Here is a 13713-nt window from a genome sequence, read left to right on the forward strand (position 1 = left end):
TCCAAATCAATTCAAAAGCCTATCTCTTTCACCAAACCTTTGTTAATTTTCCCTAAATCAACTAATATGGTTTGGTGTAATATTTTGCTTTATGGTGGTTGTCATTGAAGTTCCTTTTGACATTTCATTACATGAAAAGCGTCATACAAATTCAAGTTGTTGTTCTTGATCCTGTAGATTCAACCATAAATGAAGTGCTACTCACAAACTGCTGAAGTTTCATTATTTTTATGTGAAGCTTGTGATGGAACTATTAAACCTAGGATGTCTCTTCAATGCAGTTCTGCAGGAGGCCACATAGCTGGATGAGGTATTAAACAATGGCCTTTTGTTTGTCTCTACATTTGCTGACAAAAATCAGTATTAACTGGGTCCACATCTTTTTCTCAGTGCTGTTTTCATTTTTCCTATTCCCTGATTCTAGTTGCATCTCAGCTCCCTACCCAACTCAGTCTTTCCTGTTCATACTTGAATTTGGACTGAGGTCCTTTCATCTCGACATAGAGGAGAGTCATGAACTCCTGTCTAAATTATACATTGATAAGTTGCGCAGAAACAGCACTGAGGAACTCTCCTTCAGTCCCTAAGCAACAGGAGTTGGAGAAGTACACATGGCAATGGGAGGATGGTAACTAGATGACATTGTATGGAAGATGGAGGGGCAAAAAGAGAGATGGAAATAACAATGAGGGAAAAAAAAATTATTGAAGATGGGAAAAGGTGAAGCAAGGAGTGATATTCAGGAGATGAGTATATATAAGCATTAACTGGGAGAAGGGAAATGGTTAGGATAGAAATGCCATCATAAATTGGGAGTAGGACTGCAAGAAGGGAGGGTTTCGGATACCTTGATAATTGGGGCTCATTTTGGGGTAAGTGGGACCTCTACAAACAGGATGATCTACACCTGAACCAGAGGAGTACCAATATCCTGGGAGGATAGCAGAGATGATTTTGGACAGGAGCGAGACCAACATGATAGTTGTTATGGGGTCTTTAACTTTCCAAACATTGACTAGAAATTCATCGCAGTCAGGGGTATTCAGTCTCCGATCTTCAGGTAAGCATCCTCCAAGGTGGCTTTTGACATATGCAACAATACAAAATCATCAAGCAGAAACTGATAGCCAAGTTCCATACCCATAAAGACAGCCTCAGCCGTGATTTTGAGTTCATGTCATGTTACATGTAACTCCACCATACTGTTCTGTGTTCATAAAGTCTTCCTTACTGCTCTGTTTTAACACCATCAACTTGATAGCTGGTTATTATCTCTCTACCTTTTACAAGTTCTTAACAGTTTCAGATTATTTGCTACTTTGGTTAGACTGTTGTCATGCGACCCTTATACCTACCCTTATTCCAGCCATTTGGTTTGTCTGTAGCATCATCTTATTTTTGATTTTTTATAATTATCTCTTTGCCTTAATTAATCAGACCATAAGTCATCCCTTCACTTACTATCCAGCTGTTGACACTTTACTCACACCATTTGACACTTTTGATCACCTGCAAAGATTTGTTATTCAGCCTGTCAACACTGCACTCACAGCATTTATACTATCTTTTGGCACTACTAATTACCTGCAATCATCAGTCAATTATCCCTCTGCTTATAAATTCTGTGCCTGTGCATTTCCCTCCACTTCACCTAATGAAGGAGCACACTCTGAAAGCTTGTGATTTCAAATAAACCCATTGGACTATAACCTGGTGTCATGTGACTTCAGACTTTGTCCACCATTCAGTGAGATCATGACTGATCTATGGCCTAACTTCATTCATTTGTCTTGGCCCATATCCTCTAATACTTTGCTTAACAAAATCAAATCTATCGCTGAAATAAAATTAACAACGGATTCAGCATCCACTGCCCTTTGTGGAACAGAGTTGCAAACATCTGCCACTCTTTTTGTGTAGAAGTGCATCCTAACATTTCTCCTGAATGGTCTGATCCTAATTCACAGTAGTCTATGACCCCTTGTTCTGGAATCCCCAACCGGAGGAAATAGTGAACTTTTATCTATCAAGTCTTTTCCTGTTCATAGCCTCTGTCCTGTCCTTGTGTCTGAAGCATCTGTGGAGGGAAAAGCAAATTGATTGTTCCAAGTCCAGTGACCCTTTGACACAACTGAGAATAGCTTGCATAAGGGTGGTATTTATGTTGGTGTCTGGCTTGGGGACAGTGAGGAACCAAATCGCATACATGAGATAGTGTCCAGAGAGAGAGAAAAGGAGATAAGCAAACAAAGGCATTGCTAATGATACTCTATTAATTTCTAAGCTTTATTCATCCTGTCATTAACATAAATACCACCCTATCCCAACTATTTTCAGTCCTGATGAAGAGTCACTGGACTCAAAATGTTAACTTTGGTTTTTCTCCCTACAGTTACTGCCAGACCTGTTGAGTTACTTCAACACTTTTTGTTTTTGGTTTAGATTTCTTGCATCCACAATTCTTAATTATTATCATGTTTTCTCTCACATTGGTTGAAAGATGGTATCATTCTTGGCAGCTCTGTAATCATCTTTGAAGTTGTGATGTTTTGTTGGTTTTTTAGATTGGCATATTACTCTTTTATTCAACCTTACAATATAGTTCCATAGTGACTTGACATTCATGTACCAAATCTAGAAATAGCTTTAGATTTCTCTCAACCTATCTTTGACCGTTTCTACGCTATGTGTAGAGAATACGCCACTGGACTTTTAAAATGTTTATTATATTTTATATTATTTTTTATCTGCCACTCTTCTTCTCACTTATGGACAGCCTAGCTCCTTTCCTTAACTTGTAGATATATCCCTGATTTACCTACATTTGCATCATGGGAACATGTGAAATTCTGAGTTTGAGTTCAGTTAAGTGTAATTCATGATGAGAATTTCTATGGTAATTTTAACTTGCCATTTTTCCAAAACAAAATTTTGCTCCTCCATATTTTTTATAAAGGTGCAGGTCATGTCAATTCTCAGTTAGGGTTTGTCTGGAAGTTGCTCTCTGAGACATGTTGCTATGCTGTTAACTTTGTGAAAATGGCATCTGGCTCCTGTTATGAATACAGTGTTTTGGAAGATTGTTATGCTTTGGGACTATCATTTTAATTTAAGAAAAATAATGAGGTAATCATGGATGCCGTGTGACTGGCTCCATATTCTGTTTGACATCGAGTCTGGATGGCTTGTTTGCAGTAGATAGAAGGGGAGCCCTGGCTGTCTTAATGGAAGAAAGTGCCAGATGTTCAGTTAGACAATGGCAAGGGCCGCTGCTCGCATTGTATTTGGGTCATATGTTTTCCAGGTTTCTCAGAGACGTGTTAGGAAAGTAAGCTTTGTAAGTGATTATATTTCAAACTCACTTTTATTTCAAAATAGAATGGAGTTGGAAAATAGCATTTGTCTTTGGATATGAGGCACGTGTTTCATATCGTTATGGAGGTGATTTTTGTAAAGGAAAAGTCAGGAGAAAGTTTTTATGATATTGGTTGCAGTTCTTCTTTAAGCTTTGCTGCTGAAGCCCACAGACACAAGTCACTCTGCAAGTATCTCAGAGAGAGAGAGAGAGGAGGCAAATAGAAGCAATGAGTTCTGCTCCAAAGTAGGGAAAATGATGACTTTCTTGGTCACCATGCAAAATGGAGGTGCAAGCTCATGCTCACATCAAGGAGACTAAATTCAGGAAGATGTAAAGGAGGTTGGAAGATTTGCTTAGCTTGGACTAAAGGGAAGAATCTCCAGTTAATCTTCTCAGTGAAAATCAGTTCCAGAGTTAAAGGTTACTCAGCTGGAAAAGGAAGAAGGAAGGAAACCATTGGGAGCTAAGAACTTTGGACTGGTTCCTGGAGAATGAGGTATCTACTTCATGGTAATTTATAACCATAGCTTGAAATATTTAGCCGTGTTAAAAAATGGTGAGTTTTTTATCCTATTGTGTAAGTTGCCAACTGATTAGCATTTAGACAATGTTGCATTTAGTTTATTTGTTATACCAAAAGTATACAACGATGAAATCTTGTGATCCTTCCAATCAAGTCACTGGAAATACAACTATCTGAAACCTCATTGCTCTCACAGGAGTGTAACACTTCTAGTTCAAAGGTATTGAATGACTTGAAGTTCTGAGCTATAGTAATCATTTCACAATATTTCAATATGATTAAGAAGATACACAATTGCGAGACCTGTTCATACAGAATCCATAAATCCTGTAGATTGGCTTCCAGTGATAACCCTGCACTATGAAGATGGAGACCTATTTACACGGTACTCCATATTTTTGAAGAGGCCAGCATTGCAATTCTGATTAAAAATATGGAACTTGGTTGTTGCTTAAAATGGAAGAGTGGAGCAGCTATCCCAAGATGATTGCTCCTTGAAAGGGGTTTTCATCCTTGTAACCTGAGGTCCTGACATATGCACAAATATAGTAGTGATGTTACTTGCATGGTATTTTCATACATTTGACCAAAATTCATAACGGAACTCCATGAAACGACAATCTTTTCACACCAGATGCTTTGATTACAGAAGTTTTCAGTGATAATTGTTGGAATAAAAGAGGTTGTATTAGTAAAACACAAAAAGATGTATGAATCTAAAACAAAACTTACAAACACTTTAAATGTAGCCCATGTGAAAGTTTTTGCAACAAAAATCACATTATTTTTGAAAACTATGTTTTTGCCAACTACTTCCTCCAGATAGGCATAAAAAGAAGAAAAATTGTTTTATCATAAAACATCTCTGCTCATTGCTACTGGATTATTGCTCATTTATGTATTTCTCAGTTATTTGCATCTAATCTTTTACATATCTTGTTAAGTAAGCAGTTTTGCTTTATGCACCCATTCTCATCATTACATTGTAGATTAATCGTTGTGTTTGATCGATGTAAACATTGTAGTGTATGCAGTTGTAAGCTATTGTATTACAGTCTAAATATTGTACAGTTAGTTCTGCAATAATGCACATTTCTTCCATGAGAATTGACTATAATGTTTGTAGAATGCAAACTTTGTATTGGCTATAATGTGATTCCAGTCCCATTGGTTTAAATGGGTGCTGCTATTACATGATTTTCTTATAACAAGGGATCGCATGGGAAGGAACTATTGTGTTATATCAGAATAGACTTGTACTCTTAAACTGAGTAAGCAGACCAGCCAGTTATAAAAACAGGAATACACTAAAATTCAAAAAATATAGTGGCATAATTAAAAATTCTAATGCAATGTCAAAAGATTTTCAATGCTAGAAGTGTTAGTTCAAGTTTTAGATTAACCTAACAAAAAATAAATCTTAATCGTTTCAAGGAGAGATGGTGGAGCAGTAATCTGACCTGCTAATCTAACTGCTCAGGCTAACGCTTTGAGCCATGAGTTCAAATCCCACCATGGTAGATGGCGGAATTTAAAATTAATAAATCTGGAATTAAAAACTACCCTTAGTAATGATTATGATAATACCAGGATTGTGAAACTGTTGATCAAAAAGACCTATTTAGTTGACAAGTCTGCTTTTAGTTATCCTTATCTGATCTGGTCTGTGTGATTCCAGGCCCATAGCAATGTATTGGAAATGACCTAGCAAGCCCCTCAGTTGTATCAAACTGCTGCAAAGTTACAAAGAATAAAACTGGATGGGCCATCTGCTATTGACTTATATACTGGAACAATGGTTAACACTGTCCTATTGACCCTGCACCCCCTCCTTTGGGGACATGTCCAAAATTTAGAAGAGCTATGTTAATCAACATCCTGACACAGGCATTCTCAATGAATCATACCTTAAAGGTAGTGACCCAGATATCACCACAACATCAGTATGTCCTGTCTCAAAGGTAAAATAGGCCTAACAGAGCTTGAGGCTCAGGGGCATGTACATGGTGGCAAGTTGTCTTGGGAGCTTTAATAATAAATCTGGATTCCATATCATCAGTCAAACATGACAAAGGAAACTTGTTGATGATCATCTATTGCATCCCCAACAACCACCCCCCCCACCCCACCAACCACCACCACCAATCTGAAACTCCTAAATTTTTAGACACTTGGAGGAGGTCTTAAGGGTGGCAGAGACTCAAAACTTAGACTGATTGATGGACTCCATTTGTCATCAAGAGTGCCACTAATGATGAACTTCCCTCAGTTCTGAAGTGAAAAGCTATTAGGTTGCATCTGTGGCAGATGATGAGGGAACTAATCAGAAGGGAAAACCTGACCTTGTCCTCACCAATCTACTTGTAATAGATGCATCTATCCATGCCACCATCAGGAGGAATGACCACTTCACAGTCCTAGTGAAGTCAACATCCTGAAATTCCATCTTCACATAACACCCCATTGTGTTTCACTACCACTATGCTAAATCAGATAGATTTAGGGCAGATCTTGAAACTCCGAATTAGGCAGCCATGAGGTATTGTGGTCCATCAATAGTAGCAGAATTGTATTCAACCGCAGTCTGCAAACTTATGTTCTGGCATATCCCCTGCTCTATAGATACTATTGAGTTGGGGGTAACAGCCCTGTTCAATGAAGAGTACAGGCTGGCATGTGACGAGCAGCACTAGCCATACCTATAAATAAGGTATCGACCTAGTGAAGCTGCAAAAGAGGTCTGTTTGCATGCCAAGCAGCTGAATAAGCAAGTCATAGAACAAAGCAATTCATCAACTAATGATTCAGACTTAAATACTGCCATATCCAGCTGTGAATGGTGCTGAATACAATTAAACAACTAACAGGAGGTGACATCTTCATAAATTTTCCCATCCTCAGTAATGGAGTAACCCAGCACATTAGTGCAAGAGACAAGGCCAAAGCCTTATACCACATTTCCAACCATCTTCAACTAGAGGTGCTGTTTGGCTGATCCATCTTAGCCACCTCCAGAAGTCCCCACCATCACAGATGCTATTCTTCAGACGATTTGATTCACTCTGATAGACATGCCTAAAGGCACTGGATGCTGCAAAGGCATTGTACCTTCATAAGTTCCAGTGACAGCACTGAAGGCGTGCCAGAGAGCTAGCTTGTGCATTTGGCCAAGTTATTTCAGTACAGGTTCAACACTGGAATTTACCTGGCCAAATGGAAAATTGCTAAAAAATGTGTTGCTGGAAAAGCGCAGCAGGTCAGGCAGCATCAAAGGAACAGGAGAATCGACGTTTCAGGCATAAGCCCTTCTTCAGGAAATCCTGAAGATTTCCTGAAGAAGGTCTTATGCCCGAAACGTCGATTCTCCTGTTCCTTTGATGCTGCCTGACCTGCTGCGCTTTTCCAGAAACACATTGTTAAGCTCTGATCTCCAGCATCTGCAGTCCTCACTTTTTCCCAAATGGAAAATTGTCCAGGAATGTCCTGTCTCAAAAAGCAGGACAAGTCCAAACTGGCCAGTTACAGCCATACTCTAAATTACAGCAAAATGATTGATGAAGTCATCAATTATGTTATAAAACTACACTTACATATCATTAATCTGCTCATTGATGTTCTATTTCAGTTCCACAAGTGGCATTTAGGTTCTGACCTTATTGCAATCTTGGTCCAAACATGGACAAAAGAGCTTGACTGAAGAAATAACATCAGAATAACCACCCTGGATATTAAGGCAGCATTTGACTAAGACTGGCTTCACAGAGCTCCCAAAAATTAAAAGGTGATTGAAATAGTTGGAGTTAAATCATCTGAGCCATAGGATATCACATTAGGAGTTCCTCAGGGTCATGTCTTAGTCTCAACCATTTTCAGCTGCTTTATCAATGATCTTCCATCATCATAAGCTCAGATGTGGGATGTTCACTGATGACTGCAGAATGTTCAACGCCATTTAATGCTTAACAGATATTGAAGGATTCAGCGTCCATGTGCAGCAAGACCTGGAAAATATCCAGGCTTGGGCTGTCAAGTGGCAAGTGAACATTTGTACCACACAATTACCAAGCATGTGGCTACACCATTACATCAGATGTTGCAAATTCTGTGCAACATAACTCACTTCTTAATGTCTCAAACCCTGTCCTCCATCTACAAGGTGCAGGTTAAGAGTGTGGTGGAATACTCTGCACTTGCCTGGTTGAGTGCAACTCCAATTGCATCTAAGAACCTTGATTGTATCCAGAACAAAGCTTGCTTGATTGGTACCACATTTACCACTGATGCATAGAGGCAGCAATATGTACCATGTACAAAATGCATTGCAGCGGGTCCTAAAGCTCCCTTGATAGTACCTTTCAAAGTTGTCCTTCCAGGTGCAAGTGTTTATAAGGGCAGCAGATGCATGGGAACACCACCTCTTGCAAGTTCCATTGCAAGCCACAGACCGTTCAGACCAGGAACCACACCCTTCCTTCAACTGTTATCATCACTGTCTAACTTCCTATTCGAAGTGTGGGTGTGGCAATGACAGATGGCTAGGAGTGATTCAAGACAGCAGATCACCGTTACTTTCTCAATGGCGGTTAGGGATAAGCAATAAATGCTAGCCTAGCAAGCAACACCCCAAATTCCATGAGAAACAATAAAAAAATACAAAATATTGTGCTATTAAGTTGACAAACTGGATTTCTAGAGTACAAACATTTTTTTCATTTATTTATGTAAAGTCATTTCTGAGACATTTGGAAAAGGCAATTGAAATCAAATGTAGACCTTCATATTAAAAAGAACAATCATAATTTGCATGGAGTGTAATTTTCTTTAAGAAAGATATTTATTTTATGAAATATGTTGTATCAAATCCTTTAGTTTTCAAATCCAATTCACAATCACCAAAGATGAAGCAACATTTGCCTTTTGATGTAGCAGTAGATATAGTAGCAATTTTAACTACCATTTGATAACTTAAACAATTCCAAATAAATTATTTTCATATGCACACATACATCACACAAATTTCTGTTTTAGTGTATACAGCTCAAACTGAGAACAGAGACCCCTATTCTACGGACGGCAGCACCATCCTGAGCCAGACTTCCGCTTATAGCACGAATCCAACAGCTCAGCATGAAGTCACAAAGGATTCTTCCTTTCAACGTAAAAGTAAGTGAATGGTTAATTCCTGAGTTTTTCTTCATTCTCGTCACTTGAAGATGCAAAAATTACTGGCATTTTATAACAAACATGGCATACATGGAATGTTATGGGTTAGTGACTAGAATGCAGAAAAAAAGTTATTTGGGATGACCTGCATGCCTTACATATATCATGAAATGTTTTCCGTGCCCCGTTTGAACATGTGGCACCACTTCAAATGTTTCCCTTGTATCACATTTCACAAAGCGGAAAGCTTCCCTTGAAATATTAAAACTTGCTGTAAAATAATACTATTTAGAAAAATATCTTTTACTAAAAATAATTGTAAAATGAAATAGTTTTTGATTTTAAAACAATGAACTCTAACTTTAAAATACAAACATCCACATTTCTTTGCTCCACATTTTTCTTCCCCCCAGTTACTCACTCTTTAATATTTGTTAATGGTGGCTACAATGGATATCAGTAAACAATGAAAGGCAAAATCGAAATGTTTGTGATGCCTTACCATTTCCTCAAGCATTCAATTTGCACATAGCAAGATTCCACAATCAGCAATAAAGTGACTTGGGTGATGCTGAATGTGGAGATAACAGTTGCCTATGTTACCAAGGAAATTCCCTTAACTGCCTGAAATAGTGTTACAGGATGTAACATTCACCTTAAAAGGCAGATATCACTTTAATGTCTTATCTCAAACAAAAGAACTCTGATAATGAAGCAGTCCTTTGAAACTCTATGGGGGAAAAGATCAGCCGAGTTTATGAATAAGTGCATGGTCTTCTGACTTAGAGGTGAGACTGCTACCAGTTATGCCATGCTGATTCTTAGTTTTACAATATTGCATGATTTTCAATGTCACGTTATTGCATGGAGCAAGCTGTAACATAACAGAGTCTAGTCTGCTTGGTTGAAACATGTGAAATTCACATTCTGTTTTGAACTGTAGAGTGAAAGATTTGTAGGTTAATTACCCTGGTAATGAAAGATATCCAATAAAGCAGTGCGTTTATTTGCATTTAAACTTATTTGGAATTATTCCATCGAGATTGTCAGAATTGAAATCCTTTTAAACTAAACAGAATTGATGATTTTCACATAGTTATTTTTAATGTTTGTGATGCCATCAAGAATGTTTAGTTATCCTTATATGTCATCATACTCTATTGAGATTTGAGACATATCACACTCTACCCTTTGTAGAAGCCATTTATAATTTGTATGTCCTATCTCACACAAAACTCTGTTCACCATATGCTCACTAGCTTACACCAATTCATATACTGGATTAGTGGTGCTGGAAGAGCACAGCAGTTCAGGCAGCATCCAACGAGTGGATGCTGCCTGAACTGCTGTGCTCTTCCAGCACCACTAATCCAGTATTTGATTTTTAGCATCTGCAGTCATTGTTTTTACCTACACCAATTCATAGTTAAACAATGCCTCAGTGTTAAAATTATGTTCAGTCACTAGTTCTCACCTTGACAGTGTCCCCAGTTTTAATTGCCCGACTTTGACTTAATGTCTTCTGTGCAAGCACTAATCTTGGAAATCATATTTCTAAACCTCAGCCTTTCAACCATTGATTCGCCACTTTGAGGTACCCCTTAAAACTTATCTCTTTGAGCAAGTTTCTGGTTATCTGCCTTAATATATTGTTATGTGGCTTAGTAAGACTTTCTTTGAGAATAGCACTGTTTTCCACTGAGTATATTGTGCTGCAAGAGCTCCCTGAAGTTATTTTAAATGTAAAGAATGGGACTGTAAAATTTGGAAAGTGATCTGGTTTGCCTATTGGCAAGACATGCTCCATTTTGTGCTGAGCATTTTCATGCGATATTAGAGCCTACATTGCTATGAAGACATCCATTAAATACAAAAATATGCTAAGCAAGTCCCGAAGATAGGGACTTGAGGTCACATGAGGTCACAAATAAAATTTGTGAGTATTTCAATCTGAACTGCTTGTACACTTACTTCATGAAAAGTTATTACTTTTTGTGCAGTAAAATAGAATTTACAATCAGCATTTTCAAGTATGTTGGAATAGTTGGTTTGGCTGGGTGAACTCCTGCCAGTAGATCATTCAAATTAAGGAACGTGATGCTATTCTTACAAAAAAAAAGGAGCTAATATTTGTACTCTTGTCTTCTACTGAAGGCTGAATGTAAAGTTTTTTTTGGATTGTCAGCTTGCTTATAGCATTTCTGTTTTGTGTAAGAGAATTATTGCACTCTAGTTTACTTCTGTCGCAGACGTCCTACATATCAGATAATTTCAGCAAAGGCATCAGCTGGCTCTCAGTTACAGGCTCAGCTATTTTAAAATGGAGTCGATGGCCTACATTTTCTGACTGAAATGCCAATGATATTATAATTAGAAAATCTAGTCTTATTATAGGACATCTGTGCAAGAACAAGAGAATTCCACTTCTTAAAAGTTTGAAATCTGCGGAGATGAGGTAAGGCTCAGGAGAATAGGGAGAGGTGGCAGTATTGATGGAGAGGTCTGTGGCTGGATGTGGGGAGATTTTGATGGGGATCCCTGATGTACAAAGGGGCCTCTTAATAGAGCTGCCCCTCTGCCTACCCAAGGCCAAACAAGGTGACCTGTCAAGTTGTTCCCTTTTCCCTTTTCCCTGAACACCTCCCAGAAAACTCAAAGTTGTGGCCCATCCTCAACAGGTGGGATGTCCCAGGCCTCACCACCTGATGTAACATTCCTTCATCAATGATGTTCCCTCCATCAAAAGATCAGAAGTGGTGATGTGCGATCATCAGCAAACAATGTTCAACACCATTCACGACTTCTCAGAAACTGAACCATGTTCAAATGCAACAAGACCCAGACAATATCAGATTTGAGCTGAAAAGTGGCAAGTAACATTTGCACCTCACAAATGCCAGGCAATGACCACCTCCAACAAGAGACAATCTGAACACTGTCCCTTGATATTCAAAGGCATTACTGCCACTGAATCCTCCACTATCAACACCCTGGGTATTACCATTGTCTGGAAACACGACTGGATTTGCTATATACATATAGTAACGACAGGAAGCGATCAGAGGCCAGGCTCCCTTACTTGCATTCTAGGTGACCATGGGTGCAGGAGGTGCTCTGAAGTGCACACACTTGAGCTCTAGGTTTCAGAGCTTGAGCAGTAGCTGGAGAACAGTGTGACACATCTGCAAGGCTGAAATTTATACAGATGGCATGAAAAGAGATGGTCATACTGTAGTGAAAGGACTGAAGGCAAGAGGAAATGGCAGTCAAAAAGAAACAGATAGGGAGTGCAGGAGCTCCTGTGGTTCCCTCTCAACTTGTTTTTTTGTTCTGGAAGCTGAGGAGAACACTAGTACCTCAAGGGAGTGCAGTCAGAGCCAAGCTTCTGGCACCATAAGACGTCCGACTGTACAGAAGCGGAGGAAGAAGAAAGCAGAAGCAAATGTTAGGAGATTAACTAATTAGAGGAACAGACAGGCATTTCTGTGGACCCAGATATGACTCCAGGATGGTGTTGATTCCTAGGGCCAAGATCAGGGATGGCACTGAGTGGCTGCAGGGCATCCTGAAGGACGAGGAGAAAGTGAGGACTGCAGATGCTGGAGGTCAGAGCTGAAAATGTGTTGCTGGAAAAGCGCAGCAGGTCAGGCGGCATTCAAGGAGCAGGAGAATCGATGTTTCGGGCATGAGCCCTTCTTCAGGAATGAGGAAAGTGTGCTAAGCAGGCTAAGATAAAAGGTAGGGAGGAGGGACTTGGGGGAGGGGCGTTGGAAATGCGATAGGTGGAGAGGTGGTACCTTTTACCTAAGCCTGCTTGGCACACTTTCCTCATTCCTGAAGAAGGGCTCATGCCCGAAACGTCGATTCTCCTGCTCCTTGGATGATGCCTGACCTGCTGCGCTTTTCCAGCAACACATTTTCAATCATGAAGGACGAGACTAATTAGACAGAGGTTTTGGTGCACATTGGTGCCAGTGGCATAGGTGGAATGAGGAATGAGGTCTTGCATCAAGAGTTCAGGGAGCTAGGCAGTAGGTAAGAAGCAAGACCTCAAAGGTTCTTATCTCAGGATTACTCCCATGCCATGGGGAGCAAGCACAGAATGGGATAATAGAGCAGATGAATACCTGCAAAGTTGGTGCAACAGGGAAGTGGATCACTGGGACCATTTTGGGGTGGGACCTCTACAAGCAGGATAGTCTGCATGTGAACTGGATTGGGACTGAACTCCTTGCAGGGCATTTGCTAGTGTTGTTAGGAGGAATTTGAATGGTTCTGTAAGGGCAGGATCACAATTTGTTACTTCAGTTGCATCACAGCATAACTTAGAAAAAGAGCCAAGGCAGAGTGAATTCAGCCATGTGGTGTCTCAAGGTGCTGAGGTGATTCTGGATTACTTCTTTAACAGCTAGAATATTCGAGATAAGGCAAATAAGTTAAGGGTATGAATTGCCACATTGAACTGCAATGTTGTTGACATTACAGATAGTGGTTGAGGGAAGAACAAGACTGGCAACTTAACCAGTTTCCAATTATAGGATCTTCAAGCATGCTAAGGTAGAAGTGGTGTTGCATTATTAGGTAGTGAATCAATTACTGCAGTAAGGAAGGATGATAGAGGGGTCAAATCAAACTTTGTGAGTAGAATTTAGGAATAGCAAGCATGCAG

The 13713-nt window shown here is 39.4% G+C and overlaps 1 protein-coding gene across 5 annotated transcripts in view; it reads left to right on the forward strand.

The window, feature by feature from the left end:
- Positions 1-13713, forward strand: part of LOC140492103 (protein phosphatase 3 catalytic subunit alpha-like) — a 426658-nt gene that overhangs the window by 135978 nt on the left and 276967 nt on the right. For 3 of the 5 annotated variants that reach the window (XM_072590850.1, XM_072590848.1, XM_072590851.1), the window contains exon 2: positions 8910-9044. The exons of the other annotated variants lie outside the window; for them this stretch is intronic. In XM_072590850.1, the coding sequence (XP_072446951.1) occupies positions 8910-9044 (135 nt within the window). The remainder of the gene's footprint in view (positions 1-8909; positions 9045-13713) is intronic. 5 annotated transcript variants of the gene reach the window in all.

Source organism: Chiloscyllium punctatum, chromosome 20 (assembly GCF_047496795.1).
Source record: "Chiloscyllium punctatum isolate Juve2018m chromosome 20, sChiPun1.3, whole genome shotgun sequence".
In the NCBI taxonomy this organism is placed as follows: domain Eukaryota; kingdom Metazoa; phylum Chordata; class Chondrichthyes; order Orectolobiformes; family Hemiscylliidae; genus Chiloscyllium; species Chiloscyllium punctatum.